A 21,464-nucleotide genomic window follows, 5' to 3' on the forward strand; every position below is an offset into this window, starting at 1 on the left:
TCAGTGCCTTACGAACAAAGAAATTTAATGCAAGCGAGGTCAGCGCCCAGAATGGAATCACGTGAAAGCAAATCTTCACCGACATTCAATGATTTTATTGATGCTGTCAACGAGATAACAGACATCGACGAGCATCCACAGTCACGAGTAGCTTCCAAATTTGCATCTCCCATGACCTTTAACAAACCATTAAAATATACGTTTGAAAAGCAGGACTACATACCTTGGTCACCCAACCTTTACCAAGACAGTTCTAGCGTTATGAGCCCGCCAGCCATACACACTGACAAGTTATGGAAACCAAGGTTCGGTCTACTAGATTCTGGATCTTCGCCGAATAAACTGGGCGGCTTATTGAACCTCGGTTTCGCGCTGCTAGGTGGTTCAGGTTTAAAGGAAATAAAGGACACGTTCATACATAACATTCTGAAGCCACTTTTAGTATCAAAGAGTGCTTTGAAGGCGATATTAAGTAAACTCGCGATACCGGTGGTGGCTCTAATATTAGTGAATGTAGAAATATTAGTTGTTGTTTGGTGGCTGTGGGAGGATTGCCCGGAAGTACAACCAACAGAAACTAAGGCACCGTACTCACAAACAACGTTTAGTAACTTCAGCACATCTAAGTAAGTTAAGTATCCCAGTTGAGCGTAAGCAGAAATTATTATTTCCTATATTTGAACTTAAGATACCTTTAATTAACCCCTATGTGTATATAAGTTAGTATTCGGTTGATTAAAAGTTAATGTTACTTTAATTTATTATGTTTTGAAGAATTGTATCGTTTTCACCATAATTAAAGTTATAAATAAAATATCTTTCATTTGTTATCATTTCTCTTTATCCTAGCAAATAGAAAATGTCGTATCTATGCATCAGTTCATTTGCAATTGTAATTGTATTATTTATACTCGTGTGTAAGTTAACCTAAAAACTTTTATTGCACGAACAAAATATATAGGTTAATAAAAAGTAATAATTATAACTGGTACATTGATTACAAGAATCTAAGACCTCGAACTTAAAATAAAAAAAATTAATTATACACTATAGCAGAGTAAATAACATGAAAAATATATTCATAATTAAACAGATTCAGATAGATGCTGGTATAAACATATTATTTTTCTTATTCTAAATTCAGAACACTCAATATTAATTAAAACATCGAGGTATAAAGATTGATATCTATTAAGGTCAAATTTCACTGTAGCTTAAGATTTTCCCGCGCTTTAAAGAGAAACAAGAAGAAAAGTGGTGTTGGTAATGAAATCCTCCTATCCTACTTAATATTATAAATGCGAAAGTTTGTAAGGATGTGTGTATGTTTGTTACTCTTTCACGCAAAAACTACTGAACCGATTGCAATGAAATTTGGTACGTAGATATCTGGACAGCTGGAATAACACATAAACAACTTTTTATCCCGATATTCCTACGGCATTCGGACTTACACGGGTGAAACCGCGGGGCGCAGCTAGTCATTCATAAAGCATGAATACTCTTACATATTTTATACTTTAGATTTTGATAAATTTCGATATTTAATAAAATTATTTTAAAATCATATATTCGCTTTTTATCCACATGTCCAAATGATTTATTTCCGTGATTAAGGGTTTTCCTGAATCGTGTTTGGTATTGATCTATTTAAATCGTACCATGTATGATTCCATTGTTCTATAGATTCACATAAATTCTCTGTCGTTTTAAATTAATACTTGCTACGATAAACAGTCATTATATTTTCTCATTATATAATGTGATACTTCAAAATTACGGATTCTCAATTAGAAGCGTTTTTAAATGAATGATATTAATACTAACTAAACATTTGAATTATTCAACTAACAGTGGCGTTACATAGTTATATTCATTACAATTATTTAGGTATATGATCATATAAAATTATATTCATTATAAATATTTTATCATATTAATATTGGCATATGCGACTATCTGTTCCGTGCTCCCATATTTTATCCTTATCCATCCTAATCTATTATTCCATCCATAGCCCCAATCCCATTTTATGTTGGTTGTAATAAATTCGCAGCTAACAGTATGAGTGAATATTTATCAATATGCGTTGCTTCCGCGTTTCTTAATTCTCATGGAATAAATTAATCTCTAGAACATATTTGCAAACAAAAGAAATATACTTAATTTTTTTCCTCCGATCCATTCAAAACTGTTAATATCAGTTTGTTAAGAGCTATATAATATCTCTTAATAAACAGTAAAATAGGTACAGCTACATACTATATAACCGACAAAGAGTACAACGGAATATATTATCTCTCTCCATTAATATTTCTCGTGGAAGTTAAATTTGAAGTTGAAGAAAATCGTGTCCACAAAAAAATGTTGATGGTCAGAGTCCAGAGTTATAGTATTATATCATTTGTGCCAGAGATAAATAGGTATAGAAGTTAAAACTTGTCTTCAGAAGATGGATATTAATAATACTAATATGTAAATAATTAACGACTCAGTATAGTTTTTACATCAAACCTGAAAAGTTTTTAAAATAACCTATACCTAACTCAAATAAAAAACATAGTCGAAATGTATAAGACTACGTTAACATGTTTTTTGTCTATTGTTATTGCAAAAGTGGGCATCTTTATGAAATAATCTTATAAAAATACTCTCATTAAAAAATGTCACCAGAAATCAAATTACAAATCTCTGTCGCTGGTCAGCGTTAAATCTCGAAAGAGATTTCATATGCTAGTTTTATTTGCCAAACAAGAATTGTTAATAAAGAAATAAAAATACAGGGTTATTTATTGTACAATATATTTTTATAGGAAGTTTATTGAAAGCATACTCGACATATTAACACCACTCACGATACAAGTTGCTATAAAAAGGCAAATAATGGGATTAGGCGACAGGTGTCTGCATTCGTTATCCACGTTGCCTTATTATACCTAATTGGGTAATGGACTCAAAGATAGCAGAATATAACCGTATTCAATGGAAGAGACGACGTGACAAGAAAATTATAGGACGGACGCGGGAAATGGGTAATTTCTGTGCATGTATGTGCTTTATAAGGGAAGTATTTTTTGTTGGAGGTTTTCGACGATTTTACTGATGAATCTTATTGATTTAGAATGTTTATTTATGGGAATACATATGTGGTTTAATCATTTTTTAAATTCTATTTAACCGTGTACTGTTTTGCGTATGAAAATTAAATATTTTCTCTTAAATATTACCTCAAGAATCTAACGACTGGAGGAAAAAGAATAATTATTAACGTTGACCTCCAGAAAAGCAGAAAAACAACTGTATTTTGTATGGTTTCGTTACATAGAACTTTGAAACTACAGCTTAGAATACTTTTACAACTTTGATTAATAATAATATAAATTCCGTAAAAATTTAGTGTCTCTGTTACATATGAATTACATCATCACATGCAAGCATTCAACATGTTTTATAGGACTACGCTCAAAATTTGTTCAAATATTATTTGTTTCTTTCACACGCTTAGATAAAATACAAAACATGAAAATAAGTCTATGTTATTTACGCCAAAAATACTGAAATAATTTGGTGAAAACTTCGTGCTAACATTGGAATAAAGTAATTTTTTTTTAATGGTGCTATATATATAATTTACTCGTATGTATGTATACAATTTTTTCAAAATAAATAATTCACTTTATTATAGTGTATTTGAGTATACGTATAAATATATACTCATTTTCATTTATTCCGTATATATGCGTCTGCAACATGATTATTGGAAAATGACTGTCATATTGTAACTGTATAAAAATGACTCACTCCTCTGTACTATTCATAATTATTATTGATAAATGTAATGTGATTGACATTAAATTTTACACATTTAATGTCAACCACATTATATTTAATAAAACAATTAAGTAGAATATTCATATGCGTTTCTCTTCCGCTAATAATGATGAACAGGATTATGCAAAAGCAGCTGATAAATATTTCGCATAGTAACAAACACTGTTATCAAAAAATGAAAAATCATAATTCGTTCTGAAGTCGTCTAAACCTCATTATTTCCAGACTGTTAAAACGGGGTGACCTCCCCTGGGAGGTATCGTAAATCTATCCCCGTTAGGTTTTGTTCCAAATTTTCGATATGCTATGTTAGTGTTTCTAGGTCACTGGCGTTTGGTTGATTACTAAACACTAAAAGCTCTGTTATTTTATTGGAAATAGTTTTAAAACACGGTGTCGTAAAAAGATTATCAGTAGAAAGAATAATAATAACACATATGTCAGATAAATCAAAAATAGAATATGTTTTATGTTTTAGATTAATCGAGATCTTTTTGTTCTATATTACTTATAAGGATTTGATTGGTTGATGATTTATTACTATGGAATTTTGGAGGGATCTTATTTTATATGGTCTGAAAGAAATAAGGCCCGTATCCTTTATCCTTCCTTTAAAGCTGGCATTTGCACAATTTCAATTTTTAAAAAGACAAAAACAAGAAAAATTCTACATGACACACTTAAATCCAAAGAAGATAATTCAGTTTGCTTCACTGTTGTTCGTTTATGAAATTATGTAGTTCTGATGTTTTGTGCACAGACTCAGCTCTATTGCGTTCGCAAATTTGTCTATTCCACTTAGTTATTTAACAAAACACAATTTAACAATTTTTTTAAAATAAGTTTGAACTAGATTAAATTAAACGTTAAGAAAATAGGAGGTATTTATTTAATAAGTAAAATTACCTTTTAATTGCGTATTTATTTATAAGTAACTAAACTCAGTCGTAAAATATATTATGTAGTCATTCTATAACATTATTAAATTAAACATAAGTTAGCATAATATTCATCATATTTGAACACCAACACTATAAGAACACAGAAAGAATATATTTTCTTCTTTTGTATATTTATTTTAAACTGTCATTGTTTATGTACCTTTATTAGAATGCACCGTAAAGATTAAAATTATTGATAGCTCAGTATGACCTAATATTCACCAAAATTTGGAACTACTCACTAACATTGATTTATAATGCAATCATCAATAAACACACAAACATTCAAACATTATTAGCATCTACGTGAGGTATCATATAGAATATGTCAGCGATTCACACGATACACGAATGTGTTGACTGACATGAACATCGAATAACTTGAGCGCATTGAACACCTACAAAAGGATCGCAAATATCTACATACTTAATACAAGATGGGGCCGGGAGGGTTTAAAATGGTTCGTATTTATGCGGTCATTTAAAACGTTTTATATGTCACCTTTTTAACCTTTATCTGTATTTGTTCTCGAACGTTCTCGATTCTTTTTCCGACCATTAATGTTTTATTATTTTTGGAGTCATTGGTTTATAAAGAAAAGTGAGCCTGCTTTCCTCTCACATTTGATTGGCATTAATGCCGCTGCTGTATTATCTTTAAAGTGATGAAAACAGTTAATGATTTAGATCAAGTTGAATGATGTTAAAATTAATTATTTCTTAAAACAATGTAGATATTATGGTGCGGTAAACAAAATATAGTTATACGTAGTATAATATTTTAAATCAAGTTATTCGATTTTAATAAAAAGATTTGAGGTAACGAACGCAAAAATACAGTCAATTAGGGAACCTTTTCTTATTTTTGAAGTCGAATAAAAATAGCTCATTATGGGAGTTTATTAAAAGTATGGATGTATCTGTATATCGTTATTCCACTTTTCGTAGAGTAAAGTAATGTCATTGACCAGAACGAAGAAATTAAATTTGAGGTGTAGTATAAACAAGATATGTTATTTAGGCATCATGATATCCTAACGTGTTACCTAACAATTACAACAACATGAGGTGAACCGTTTGCTGGATCCAATGGGCAATAAATGTTTTGAAAAGGGGCCTCCTGAATGTAGTCGCGGACGGGGCCGCGCACCGCAGCGCGACGGCTGCGACGTCGATACGCGCACCGCCCTGACGTCGCCGCGGGCCGCCCGCACGCGCACTGCTATTTTTCTCGCTGTCCTCAACCTCGGAAGGTTCCGCGACGCACGTCACCACGTCCTCTCGGTGACACTTAGCTCCGTACCGCGATACCATAGACGATACCACGCGCTTTTGTTCTCTATCATAATCAGTGTAATTTAAACCCCATATCTTAATCACATTGTGTTTAACCATCATTGCAATTCTTAGTTTTGGTGAAAACAAACATCGCAAAGTGAAACTCGCGCAGGCGCGAGTCAGACATGATGAAAGCGGCCATCTTGCTCGAGGACGCACTTTCGCCTCGCCCAACAAGAATATAATCCGTTTTCTTCGTATATTACAAGGGCAGGGAGAGATGCGATGCAGACTAGATCGAAGGATGTGCGCCCTCTGAGATCGCAGCGCGTCGCGCTATCGATTCGACGGAGCGCGATGGCGCTCGCGAAGTGAATGCGGATTTCAGTATCGCGCTGTCTAATTCGTGCGGAAACACAGTATCGGTCTTGTGACAGTGCTGAAGAGTGCAAAAGGCATGTAAGTCAGCGTGCGTACGGGCGTAGGGCGCGCGGGCGGCGGCGGGCCCGGTTGACCGCGCGCCATGGGCGAAGAGTACGCGCGTTCCCCGTGCGAACGTTTCCCAACGGTGGGCGCGTTCAGCGTGGCGCCGCCGGAACGCCTGAGCCCGCCGCCGCCCGCGCCGCTGCCGGACCGGTTCTCGGCGTCGCCGCGGCGGGTGCGCCGGAGTGTGGAAGCGGAGAGGGCTCGGAGGCCCCGTTATGTGCCCCCAGCGGCGCACGTGCCCGTGGAAAGATACGTGCCGCGGCCGCCGGCGCCGGTGCGGCCACCGCCGCCTGTGTACTGTGGCTTGGCGTGTCGGCCACCGCCAACGGCTCGCAAGTGCTGCGGGCCGGCTTGTCGAGAAGACATCGGTGGATCGCCGCCACCGACTCGCTATGTGGACTACGTGGGCGCTGCCGCCGCAAGACGTCTGGCCTGCACGCCTCCGCCGCCACCTCCACCTGCCCTACAACTTTGCGAACCTCAAGAACCTCCCTGCTGCGTTCAGGCTCGCAGGAGAAACCAACAAGCACATGACTGGTAAGTGTACAATGCATTGTATTTTATTGAAAAACTTATAATGACAACTCCTTATAACATATTTGTTAATTTCTTACTGAAATTCTACAAATTCTACAAAATCTCATACTTCAAACTTGGTAGATTCGTACTTATAAGTTATACATAAAAATATTACAATATTGTTAAGTAATTTATTAGCTTATAAACAAAAAAAATATATAAAAAACTACAAAGAAAGAATGATATGTGAAAAAAAAATATAAAAAATAAACAGTTCAAGAACAGTAAAATCTGGTGAATCAAAGAAAATCGTTACATTTAAGTAAGTACGCAGTCCGACTGCAATAAAAATAAATTAAATGTAAGGGTTGAAAGGGTCCGAGCGACATACAGTGATGGCAGAAGGCGAATTGTTCTAATTGGCCAATATTTTGTGGCTCGAATTGATAACGTTTGATTGATGAGTTGGCTGTTACTAACGAGGCTTGCGGCGTTTTGTTAATCCTCTTTATGATACTTGCTGCCAGGCCAGTAGGTCCCTAAATTTTATAGGCTATTATCGTATACAACGTAAATATAATAAGAGTGAGATATAATGATTATTATTATTAAAATTGTTCATGAGTATTTCAATTTAGGAAGAAAGACAAATCTCATATCGCGTTCAGAGCTGTGAGCATTTATTATACGTATATACCTATTAATTTATATTCGTTTTCTGTCCGAAAATTCGCTTAAATTTTATATAAATAATCAGTCTTTTACTGTTGAGTGCGTATTTCAAAGGCAGAAAGTTATAAGCAAAGTACATAAAACTCCCGAAGTTTGGACAAAGTCGCACAACAATTAATGATTCAAACAAATACAGTGCTTATAATATTAATAACTCTATTTGTAATTAAAGAATTTGTTTCCTCTGTTAATCTATTTGTTTCATAATGACAATTGGGTTTAACATTTTGTTTAAAATGTAATTTTATCTTATATTTTAGTTTCATATTAATTAATTTGTGGTACCACAATTGGCGTGCTTTTCATATAAAGTAAAGAGAAAGAACCATCAATTCAAAGCCAGCTTACAATAAACCTATTAACTAATTTTCCTAATTTACAAAAACTCTAAGCAGTCTAATTACAAACATTTAATCTAGACCGGTCTGTAGCTTTCTTTCAAATACTCTTTCTTTATGTTACATGTTTTGAATATTTCCTTATATCATAATTTTTTAATTATTATTTAAAAAATGCGGATTAATAACGACAGAAAGTCTAGATCTAACATTGGATGATTTCCTTGAAGCATTTCGATTTTTTGTAATCTGAATATATAAAATGTGATGCTATGTGTAAACTCAGAATGGCTCGACCAATTCGGCTTATTTTATTAAGGTTTTCTTTACTTTTTAATGTAATGTTCTTAAGGAGCGTTAAAGCGTACCACGGGTAAAACCGGGGCGGACCAATAGTAACAATACATGAATGTGTTACTGTTTATAGTTGCTTTTCATTATTGGTGACACGATCAGCAAATATAAAACAATTCAGTCATACTAACCTCATCATTGTCAATGTAAAAAAGTTTGTATTGGTGTAATAAATACAAATAACTGTTAAGTGAATATAAATAGATATAATTCCCATGATTTGTTGTCGTTAAAACCCAAATGCTTTCTATTAAGATGGGCATAGTGGCATAGTTCTAGAGATTGCAAAAAAAAAAAAAAAACAAATTAAAACAAATGATGTTAATTGGAAAGAATGTATAAAATTTTCGATTTTGACCAAATTTACGTTTCGATGTTATAAATAGACTGAAAAGAATAGCCTAACTATTCTTCGCAATCTTGTTAATATTTTAAACTAAAGAAGAGAGCTATATTTTTATAATATTAATACAATTTCAGTGAGTTATTCAGCGAGTTGTATCGTAATTTTTTCTATAAATAAGCTTAACGAATCACTCGCCTCTAATAACCATTATCACCATGAAATTACTACAGTTATGTCACTAGTATTCGTATTAATAGTCTCGTATTTTTCTAAATATTATCCAACATCTAGGTCAAACGATACGTCATATCAAATACACAAGTTCAAAGAAGTTAATCTGCCCTACAACCGTTTCTTATCTGTTATCTAGCATAGTGATAACGACGAAAGTCAATTGCAATACCAGTTGACGATTGAATTTATGTTATATAGCGCTTTTGTGATGTTGTGGAAGACCGTTGTTTGAAGTTGTATTAGGTTAGTGTTTTGTGTGGTGACGTGGAATTTTCTAGTGACATAACCTAATTGGAACACTAAAAAGATGAGAAAGGATTCCAAAAAGTAAGCAATCATATTTAAAATTAGACTTCAAAACGTCACGTTTGTGTAAAAAAAACATTACATTTTGTCGTGAGAGCAATTTATAAAGGCACATTTTATAATATTAAGTAAAATTCCTTATCTTTGAAGAATTTGTATGCAATTTGTTTGACGCTTTTTGAAACTACGGAAGAAAAATGTTGATGAAAGAAACGGTCGGGCTCGGCCTGACGATGTAATTAGTTAAATGTTATGAATTGAATTGTTAAATGTCTATATTTTTTATGTTCAAGTTATTTTATATTCTTAACCGTGTCTAGCATATCTCGCAAATAAAATTTTTTATTAGAAACTTATAACGCTTTAGGCAAAAAAAGTAAGATAAAATATGGTAACAAAGAGCAAAGCATTTTTTTGCTTGCTAGGATATTCGATAGCCCAAAGATCTGAGACTAATAACAATCGTACAATATCTCGTTTTAGATGTGTTCTTGTTAAATTTAGGATTTGTTATAGGTCACAGGATTAATAAATTTATTAACATTTTATTTTGCAGATATCTCCTAGACGACTTTAACGTTTTACTATGATATTCAAATTTAAAATATTCATTTATCTTCAGTTTTTTTTTGTAAATACTATTTACTATACACAAAATTCCACTGGTCGATTTATCTGCTTTTTTATTTATTTATTTATTTCTTAAGGGCGACTTACAAAGTATACACTAAAACATTATTTAACAAGCAAAATTATAAATATATATGAGGAGTGTGGCTTTAATCACATGTAATGGCTTGATTTTGGACAAAAATATGAAATCTACAATCATATACTAAAATCCACAATATTTCTTATTCTTTTATCTTTTTTGATTAACTTGCTTTTAAATGCATGTTGAGTGAATAGGAATGCAATGGAATTGCGAATATAGGTTACATCATAGCTACACATAATGTTAGGGTTGCCAATTAACAGATGTAAAGACTTAACAGTCTACTGCTTTTATTAATTATTTACAGTCATAACATTTTTTTTATTATTATTAGCATATCCCTTTAAACTAACGAATTCATTAAAAACATATATGCAATTAATATAAGCAAATTAATGATACACAAATTAATTACAAGTATATTTGTGGTCAATTTTATACAGACAATCTATCTCAAATCCATACATATATTGCATACTCACACAACATTTATATAAAACTAATATCATCTAAAAAGCACATACCTGCAAAATTTAGCAGTGGGATAAGACCCCGCTGGTATATCTCTATAGATTAATTATCTAATAATCGCTTGGACTGATTGTTTTCCAAACAATTGAAAATCAGTAATGACACACATTATTAATTGCTGAGTATGATGAAATGTATCAAGCATATTGTAATTCGTGTTATATAATATATTGATTATAGGCGGGTCATTAATCATAACTTTGTTTGGAGCTCAAATCAATACAGATTGAGTTACAGCAATGTTCCCGTGTATTTGTTCAGTTTCACACATGAAAAATTGATTCATAATTACCGATCATACAATAAACAACGTATATTCTAAATAAAGCAAACGAATCGTTTGCTGACCAAACCGTTTGGTTTGTTGATTATATTTGCCGTAACAGTTGATTTTACATTTATCATTGTCACGAATTTGGAATTTGTTTTTTTGAATTGTTCTTGCATGATATTGCATTTATTACTCGGAACTAATGTTCGCGAGTTCGTCATGTTATTAAATCCATAAGATTATACTGTTAATACATATTTTAAAGTAAATATCTGAGAAATAATGCTTAAAGACTTATCACCAATGTATATTTGAGATAAGTTCTATCGTGTAAAAGTTATTAATAAAAAAATAAATACAGAAAATATAGGAAAATAAGGTTTTCACAGGTACAATTATAAATGTGACCGACCTACAAAAAGTGGCTCTAGCTGAAGCGTAAAAAAAAAGTTGCGTCGACATTTGATTTTTAAATTGATTATTTTTATATAATTTGCTTATAAAAACAGTTTATTTTAAAACAAACTAAAGTTTTTTTTCTCCAGAAAACTATCAGAAACTATAACAAAAGAAGAGAAATCTAATCCGCGCAAACCTAAGTTGGAACGTACATTAGTAATTTTGTATGGAAGGCACATAAAGTAAGAATACGGCTTAATGGCGAAAGCTTCTGTAAGGAAGTAAGGTGCGTGATTTATAGATGGTGTTAGTGAAATCGTAATGTGGACGAAAGCAAGCAAATAAAGAAGATAAATGAATTACATTCGCTTAGAGTCGCCATTTGTAAGAACTTCTCTTAAGCACCGAGCGCCAGACACTAAAATTGAACATCAATTATGTATTATATTATTTAGTCTACTCATTATTTCTGGCATGTTCACATACATATCTATATAAACATAGTTATAATATAGTGTTGTAACATAGAACAAGTTTCAAATTATCATTCTATTATAGTTAGTACGTGAATGCATTTTTTGTTGGTTTGTCTTAAGGCGTGAGTGAAGTATTTCAGTGGTCTTCTCATTTTCAATATTTACTGTGAAGTGTGAAATTACTCATCAAAATATAAAGAAAAGATTTTATTACCTTAGCTCTCCGCCTGCGGCTTCACCCGCGTCGGTTAATGAAATTCCCATGAGACTGATATGTTTCACCACGATACAAAGTAGCTTATCAGTCTGTGACATGAAAGAAGGCAAATAAACTAACACCCTTTCGTATTTATGACATTCTACCTGCGCCCCGCGGTTTCACCCGCGTAAGTCCGTATCCCGTAGGAATATCGGGATAAAAAGTAGCCTATATGACGTCATTCCAGTTGTCCAGCTTACCAAATTTCATTGCAATCGGTTCAGTAGTTTTTGTGTGAAAGAGTAACAAGCACACACACATCCTTACAAACTTTCGCATTTATAATATTATATAAGAAGGATAGGATAGGAAGTAAAGATGAACTAATCTAATACCAACTTTTCGTTTTCGAATTTGGAATTAGCGTTGTGTTTGGAAACGCGTTTATAGTCGAACAGATCGAGCTGCAAAATTAAGTTTGTTTTTTATTGCATACACTTTTTCGAGATTAGAATTTTGCAGTGATATGTTCAGGATGTTAAAGTTTAGATGAAGCAAGTTTCATCGTTGTGGAGCTGGTAGATGTATTTTTTTCACCAAGCTGTGTTTTTATGGAATATAAATATTTTCTTTGTCTGAAGCGTATCTATCTACAGATAAACCTCAGGGGTTTTAATTTTAAATATTTTATTAAGTCTAGTATATGATGAGATTTTAAGTAATTTACTTAGATAGAAATGTGAGCCCGATTTCGTTAAGCCAGTTTTATTTACAGCGGACGTTGACCTTTTATGCAGCAGATATTTTAAATTTTTTTGTGGATGTCTGAAAACAAGAATCTCATTAAGTCAACTTTAAGCTTGGGATTTTAAAGTTGTTGAAAAATTGTAGCTTTGAACGAATTTTCAATGGACTTCGTTATGATATTTTATAATTTTCATTCGAGTAAGTATATAATATTTGTCGAAGTATTGAAAAATATTAAGTTTGTATTAAAATTTAATATTATGCAATACATCTTTTTAAGGACCCACGGTTTCACTGACGTAAATGATTTTTTTCCCTTTACTCCCAAGATTTGATTTTGTGTGAATAGCGAAAAACACAAAAAAATGGAACACGATATACGGAATATCAAGGAACACAGAACACTTGACACGGAACACTCAGTACATATTATAAGGGTTTCGTGAAGAGATTACTATAGAAATTATCGAATGGTCTATGGCGTACATGGTATATAGACTTCTCAGCACTCAGCATTAAACAATTAACAATTGAATGAATGCCCAAATTCCCATATGAGCATTCGATATTATGGTGTGTCAGATAAGGTTCAGTTTATATATAAACCACAGAAATATAGGAGATATCGTGGAATAGATTCCCGCGAGATTGTATTCTAACTATGTTAACAACTTTAGTGTGACTCAAAGACAGATAATTAATTGTTTAAAAAATTTCAAACTAACGTTAACCCAAATGTTGTGAAACGTTAGTTACAATAATTTAGCATTGTAATCTAAACATTATCTGTGTTTACTTGAATTAAACGCTGAATCTTAACTAATTGCATCTTTTGGTTATCCAAATGGCTCTAACAATAAACTCCAATTAAACTAGTACAACTTCAATCGGTTGCAGGTCATCTTCATTCTTCGTAATTAATTGAGATGCTGGATTAGTCTCTTGGTATTGTGTTATGGTTCCGAACTAAAGTCTCTTGAAGTTCGCGTTCGCGAATGCTTAATCGTGGTTTGTGCGGTATCATAATATTAAATTAATGTTACATTTTATTTTGGTGCGCGATTGAAATGTATCGTGTGTATATTGTATTAAAGACTGAACTTAACTTTTACGTAAATATATAATAGTAAAGATACTGGTAAATTCATAATAATACATGCTAATGAAATTAATTACCATTTAACCGGATGATGTGCGAATTATACCTACCAGTGTATGGACAAAGAGGCGATAGTTTGTCTTGATTTCGGCAGCATATTCAATTTATTTATAGATGGTATTGCCCAATGAAAAACAAACAATAAGTTTAGCAAGATGGAGACTATTTGTAAAATATTCTAATGTTATATTTTAATATAATAAATATGAAGAGACGATGATAATCATGTTACAATGAAAGGAAATAAAAACATAATCGATTATAAGCAGCTCCCTGTCACTTTTAATGTGTTTATTTCATTTCTGAATTCAATAATTTTGACGAATACGTATGTCTATGTATTGGTATATAGTATATAGCTGTCTGGCTGTTGGTTCGTTGGATGCGACTATACTATTCTACTTATATATATATTTTTATTTTGTGGCATATCTCTGACATATAGGTATTATTTAATATTTTTCGTACGTGATACGTGTCCATGTTACAAACAGACAGACAAAATTAAACTCTTCGCGAAAAAAGTGTACAAGGTTTTTTTTCACACGTTAATATATTTTTTTTACACTAGCTGCGCCCCGCAGTTTCACCCGCGTAAGTATGTATCCCGTAGGGTTATCGGGAGAAAAAGCGCCTATATATTCCAGTTGTCCAACTATCTACGTACCAAATTTCATTGTAATCGGTTCAGTAGTTTTTGCGTGATAGAGTAACAAACATACATACACATACACATACATCCATACTTACAAACTTTCACATTTAAAACATTAGTAGGATATATTGAATAAAGTGTATTTTCAGAAAATCACTCACTTCACTCATTACGTTTATGGATTAAATATCATTATACGTGTCTCTATTATCAATGAATGTAAGCTTTTATGTAAATACTTCTGAAACTAAAGTATTCGTTATATTGATATTGCGTTAGGTTATTAGTTTGTTCATAATATGTCGGTAAAATGAAAGTGCTTTACAATAATGAGAAATGCCACATTTTAGTGTAAATGAATACTTGATAAACTTGTCTTTCACACACATGACGGCCTTCGAAAGATCAAGGATTTAGGTGGAATGAATGTACATGTCTCATAGTTGTATATTTTGTTGCTTGACTCGTTCAAAATAGTAAGTAATTGGAAAAATTGTTTACAAGACCCGATATAAATATGTATTTCTGTAGAAGTGTGGTTATAACTATTATTTTAACAAAGAAATAGGTTCGTCATTACGCTCCAACGTCGGGTTGAAGTATCTGAAGACTCTTTTAGCATCTATACAGTACAGCACAAGATAACAATGAAACTTTTACGATGTATTCCAGACATGCTTTGTTTGACTTTGTATTTCAATTTAAATTTATCGATAACAATAATTGTTGATACAAAACCATTTGATATATCATGTGAAAAATGTATCTTTAACATGATTTATTTGAAATATAAGATAAGATAATCGATGTAGATAAAACAGAGCTGAACTAAGTTGGTCTTTTTTAAATATGTAAGATTATGAAATGTCGATTGAAAATTCTCGATAACTTATAAAGTAGGTTCTTATATGAACGTAAATACAAGTATGTAACGGTTTATATAGCTTAGATACATAAAAGTCACGTAAAATATGTGATATTATGAAATTTATTCGAATATAAAACAACCGGTGAATTATTCCTTTGAATGTAGGTACTATAATAAAACATAACCCTCTCTGAATCAAATGCATAAAATTTACATATCGAATTGAGCAATGTAGCAAAACTATAAATATATAATTCACATACATCTGTTCAAAGATTGATATCGAAGATATCAAAAAAATATTGCACATTTGATTTATATTCTCGCGAAAAACGACACGAACAACCGGCCGAATGAAACGTGAAAAATGTATTTAGCAATCTCGTTGGTTGCGAAACGTTAACGATTTTATAAACGAAGAGTTAATGACTTATGCGGATTTTCTCATTTCGCTCGGATCGCGGTTTAAAAAGACTTCCCTTGTTGTTCTTAACAAATTCTTAACCATCCTTAAGCGGCGTGTAAACGTAAAGAATTCGTTACTATAGCCAAGTTTATGCATTATATTCAGCCGTTGTAGTGTTGAATATTGAAATGAATTGCGCAACTTTGAGACGTAAGAACTGTGTATTATAAGAACCTCCGTTTGGAAAACTACAGCCATTGTATTAAGTAAAACAGCATCAACTCGAAAGTTTCTTGCAATAACATGGGATAGCGTCTGAGCTTTTCGAGTGCTTAATTTTAGCATTAAACTTCTTTATTACGGTTTGTTTGTGGTTTTAATGCCTTTGACTTTGCATGAAAATATTTTAATGAGATAAGTGAATTTTGTGTGGAACATTAACAAAGCAATGTATTTCAAGTTTTGAGGATTTATTTATACATATCATTGGCAAGAATTTGAAATTATTTTTGGAAGTATCCTGTTATTTTCATTGAAAACTTACCTCTATTTCGTAGATAACATTAACATTAAATATTTTGTTTCTATTATAATGATGCCGAAATAAACAATTGATGCTTCAATAATTAATTTATTTAAAAAAAACTCTCTTTAATGACACTTTAAGCCAACATGTTAAGATTGTCTTACAGTATCTCAGGACTAAGCATTATTTAAATGAAGATTTTGAATAAGAATATGCCACAAAGAATAATAACACTCATTTGTACTGATATTTTTATACAAGCAAATATTCAAAAATAAAGGAGAAGCTGCGAAAAAATATATCTTAATGAGCATTAATTTTTGTTTATTGATTTTGGTCAAGATAATAAAAAAAATTGACCTTTAGTCCTATAAATGAAAACCAACAAAAGTGAACAGTATTGACAGTTTTTTTTGCAGTCACTATTTAGATATGTTTCAAGCTTTCTTGGAGTCACTTTTTATTCATTAGTTGATTTTGTCAAAAAGTTATCGTCATTATCTCAGCCCATATAAATTCCCGTTGTTGGGTCGCAGATGATAGCTGTCCTTTTTATGTCATCGTGGGCAATCTGGTCGGTCGCCTAATGGTAGCACTACCACATTTTGTAGAGGTCATTTACCGAATTTACGCCTTAACAAATGGATTGCCGTCTTTAAATGGAAATCAGTAAAGAAAGGATGGATCAGAGGAAAGAAAGAAAGGACTGAGAAGGGTAAGGAAAAGTATATTGGCCTCACACAGCCAAAGAAACACACTAACAATCACATGGTACTTTTTCATGCCGTGTGGGTGTGGTAACCACAGATTATACGCTTATATGGTGGTAACGTGCTCTCTGCGAGCTGGCCAATTTGTACCGAAGCGAGCTCAACTCTCACATTCGCTCTGTGGTCAATGGTCATATGTCAGCGTTCGGTTCTATGTGGTTAAGTGGATTTTATTCATAAACTTATCGAATCCTTCAATGGCTATTATTTAGGAGTTAACTTGAATAAGCAAAAAATAAAATAAGGAATTACACCTTTAATAGAAGTGATGTAATCTACATCTATACTAACATTATAAAGCTGAAGACTTTGTTTGTTTCTTTGTTTGAACGCACTAATCTCAAGAACTTCTGGTCCGATTTGAAAAAAACTTTCAGTGTTTGATAGCCCATTTATTGAGGAAGGCTATAGGCTATATAATATGTACCACGAAGCCGGAGTATGTAATTTAGGCGAAGTCGGGGCGGACCGCTAGTTGGTAATAAAGGTAATTTTGCATGATGAAGTGAGCATTAACTGAATCTATAATCTTTTGGGTATTTCCAGTTTTAACTAAGAACCGAAGCGTTGTACGGACCTCTTGAACGACACAGGTCGAGTGTAGGTGACCTAGATGTTGCGCATAGTCACAGTATAATTTTTTGACGAATTGCGATCTGTCAATAACGTATTTGTTAGTGATATTTTGGTAATGTAATTCCAATTTAACCATAAATACATACATATAAGATAAGAAGAAAGTGAAAAAGAAATCAAACAGCCGGTCTTATCGCTAAGACAACGATCTCTTCTAGACAACCTGGTGAATCAAGGAGAAGCTAATAAATACAGAGAGAACAACATAAATACAGCGGGCCAAGAGTTGCGACTATAAATTTTGAAATATTAATATTCAATAGCTACACATACATACAATACACATACATACAACATACTTAAAACAATCACATGTACGAATGTATCTAGTTATACACACAAAAGTTGCGATTATAATATAATACAAACATTAAGAAATATACAGACAATAAAATTCCATTCTTTGTCCGTTAAAACAATGGTTTAACACCGATATTAGTCATTTTGTTATCCCATTGCTATAATAAATTAAAGGTAAGTTGAAATGTGGTTTAATAGAAAATTAAGGTTCTATTTAAAATTCTCTAGCTAAAAATTTTGATCAATAAAATGAAATCTTTCTTAATGTAGGTAGGTCCAAGTCTCTGAATTAAGTTTGTACTAATTGAAGGAATGTTCTTCTTTTCTGGTTGTTTCGAAATGGCGACGCGTACAGAAAAGTTTTCTGTTTGTCGACCTTTCAAAGTAACTTATTACTTTTCCTAAACTATAACAACAAAATATATAAAACTAAGTATTCAAAACATAAAGCGTAAAATGCTCATTTATTTTTAAATAACAATATTTTGTAAACGAAGATGTGATATTTCACATCTTCGTTTTTTGACTGCTTTCTGATTAGTTGAGCGCCGTTAGTTTGATTTAAATAAAGCTTAACTCGATTAAGTCTCTCGTAGATATTTACAATTTATAGGTCGTGTCTTCATACTATTAAAAGGTTAGTTATCGTGCCGATTGCTACCTTTGTAACCGTTTTACAGGTCACTTGTTTTCCGATCTAAATAACAACCACGCAGATCGATGAGCACCGTTTTATATCTGCAGTATTTAGTCGAATAAAGACACAGATAAGAATGGAAATTTCCAAAGTTCGGTATTAATCACGCGGGCTGGAATTTATTCAAGACGACGCTTTCGATGGAAGTTAAAACTCTCGACCATGATCGCGTTGAAACTTTGGAACGATGGAAGTTTGTAGGTGAAAAAGCTGTAAAAGGAGACTAATTTAAAATCATTCAAGGGTGTCGGATAAAGGTTATCACTTTTGAGATCACGATAGGGCGCGTTTAGCGAAGGCGCTCTGTCTTGGCCGGCGCCCAGAGCGAGTTGGCAGCGAATCGCCCTAGCCGACATGTAAGATAACGTATCCGTTTGGGCAAAATTTTATCTGATAAAAGTAAGAGAATTGAAATGTCCGGTCGCTATTTAAGATTTAGAAACGATTTCACAATATAATTCTCTTTTATACTCTGTGCGTCGTAGTTTATATTGTTAAATATACTATAAAATGGTGGCATGTAAAATATATATTTTGCTATGTGTGTAACCCTTTTTAAACGTTCTTCAATCTTGCTTTTCAAAGTTTAGTATTGAACAACATTAACGGTTGATACTTTTGTTTCCATTATTTGCATTTGTCTCAACGTGTTGTTTATTTAAAGATATTATCTAATATTTAAATGAAAAATTGAAAATATTTAAACACGTGTGTTTTTTCAAAGGAAGAAAATAAATATCGTATTCAAAGAACGAATACATGGCGAAGACAAGGTATACAAAACACACAACTTCTGAAAATTCAATATTAAACGTGTCTCCGCTTGGCGGTACGTCGGTCCGTGTGTCGTATCCGGCGGCGAGGCAGCGGTTAATATGATTTTAATGAAACTTGGCACCGTCGATGTCAACTACCTTGTAGCATTTAGCGTTTCTTTAAAATGCTCTTTGAATTTTTAATATCGTTAATGCGAGAACTAGGTCGCAGTGTTCAAACGTAACATAAAATTCTTGACGTTTAGACTTTATGTTGTAGTAAAAAGATATTGCAAAGAATTTATGGATATGGATATATAAGGATAAGCGGTTCGCGTATTTTCTATTGGAGCCGTTTCGGGAATACTTCAAACAACTTTAATAGATATGACGCTGCTTAAATTTTGGGTATATTAATCTTCACTTATATGAGCTATCTTAATCATATATAGAATGTTCTTGGCAGTAAATAAGGTAAATCGCTCGTGGATGTATACTTACCAGCTCCCGTGGCCTCTTCACTAAAGCGGCTCGATGGCACACAGCTTTTAGTCGGTAGGAATCCGACATAACCCACGGCTCCTTTCCCCCGGGGGCCTTGTGTGTCTATCTAAGATTTCTACGCTCAAAAAAGGCAGTAAATAACACAGTCACAAGGACAGCGTCGAAAAATGATGAAGTTGTATCATTTTCAGAGTTCCATACACAAAGGGTACCAACGGAATCCTCTTAGTAAGACTCCGCAGATCATATATATGCCATGTATGGCAAACGTGATTTTGCCGTTAGATATATTACATCCCCCCTAAATATTATTAAAACCAAACACTTCGGATACGACACACCGATTCTCATTTGATTGTTTTTTTACATATTAACCTAGATATCAAACTACTAATGAAATCTTAAAATATCATCAATAAAAGCAAAGTTACATGGGCGACTCGATTTATATGGATATTGGTTTAAATTTAATGATCTCGATTCCCGCTGTATTGTAACAACGCCGTGGGCCAACACGTTCGCGAAACTTCCCCCACCGTCACTTTGAACTTTACTGGATGTTTTAGAGATCTCGCCTTTGTCTCTACTTTCATCAAATTAAAAATAACTTAGCGGATTGTTTTAATTAAACTTCACTGTGTGAACTTTAACCCTTAAAGTCAGATACTTTTTGGTTTACGAGTCGATTATTTTTCGGCAATACGAGTATCCTGTTGGTAATATAAGGAATTCAAATTGAGCCTGTAAAGTTTTAGGGTGGCTGGTAACTTGTAAAGGTTAAATACGAGTAAGAATTCAGGTGAAATGAAAAGGAAAAAAAAAATAAAATCAATTATGTGATGACAAGTTCTACTAGTTTACTAGCACAAAAGAAATCATCCATTCATTTAGTTTTATTTATTTATTCATAATAATGTATAATATATTTAAATAAAGTCATACTATTCGTCAATCTTGTTGGATTAATTAGTTATTTTTAACAAACCTCATTGTGACTTACATCTTCCCAATTTGCTTGTTTAACATCACTTAACAAATGCCATTCGTGTCATGTCTTAGAATACTTAGCCATTTCAAGTGTCGACACGATTTCCATTCCATTAATTTGAGCTCGAAACGTCTACTGGGGCTTTCGTTAAGACTTATTAAAATTATCTAAGACGTTTTTAATAAATCCCTCAGCAAGCATCGCCTGGAGCATCAATCACCTCCCGGTAACCGCGTTACGCCGCCACTAATTGTGATTCCTCTACCAAAGAGAATATCGGCATCTTTCCGATCGATAACCCCCCCTCCCCCTGCAGCTTACCGAACCCGATTTCTTCGCGTTTCTTACATTGAAGTGCGAATTCTCCCGCTGTCGGCTTTCAGTGGTATAAACGCGGCAATAGTTACTGTGCAAGAATTTTTTATCGCCTCGGTAGGGTTGAGAACCTAGAAAGTAGGTCGAGCTATTCTCCCACTCTTGTAGCTTTCACTTCGTCC

General features: G+C 33.0%; 1 protein-coding gene across 1 annotated transcript in view; it reads left to right on the forward strand.

The window, feature by feature from the left end:
• Positions 1-5,777: 5,777 nt before the first annotated feature.
• Positions 5,778-21,464, forward strand: part of LOC119832649 (inactive rhomboid protein 2) — a 104,346-nt gene continuing 88,659 nt past the window's right edge. The window contains exon 1 of the mRNA XM_038356345.1: positions 5,778-7,073. Coding sequence (XP_038212273.1) covers positions 6,574-7,073 — 500 coding nt within the window. The 5' untranslated portion in view covers positions 5,778-6,573. The remainder of the gene's footprint in view (positions 7,074-21,464) is intronic.

This window comes from Zerene cesonia, chromosome 15 (genome assembly GCF_012273895.1).
Source record: "Zerene cesonia ecotype Mississippi chromosome 15, Zerene_cesonia_1.1, whole genome shotgun sequence".
Classification (NCBI taxonomy): Eukaryota; Metazoa; Arthropoda; class Insecta; order Lepidoptera; family Pieridae; genus Zerene; species Zerene cesonia.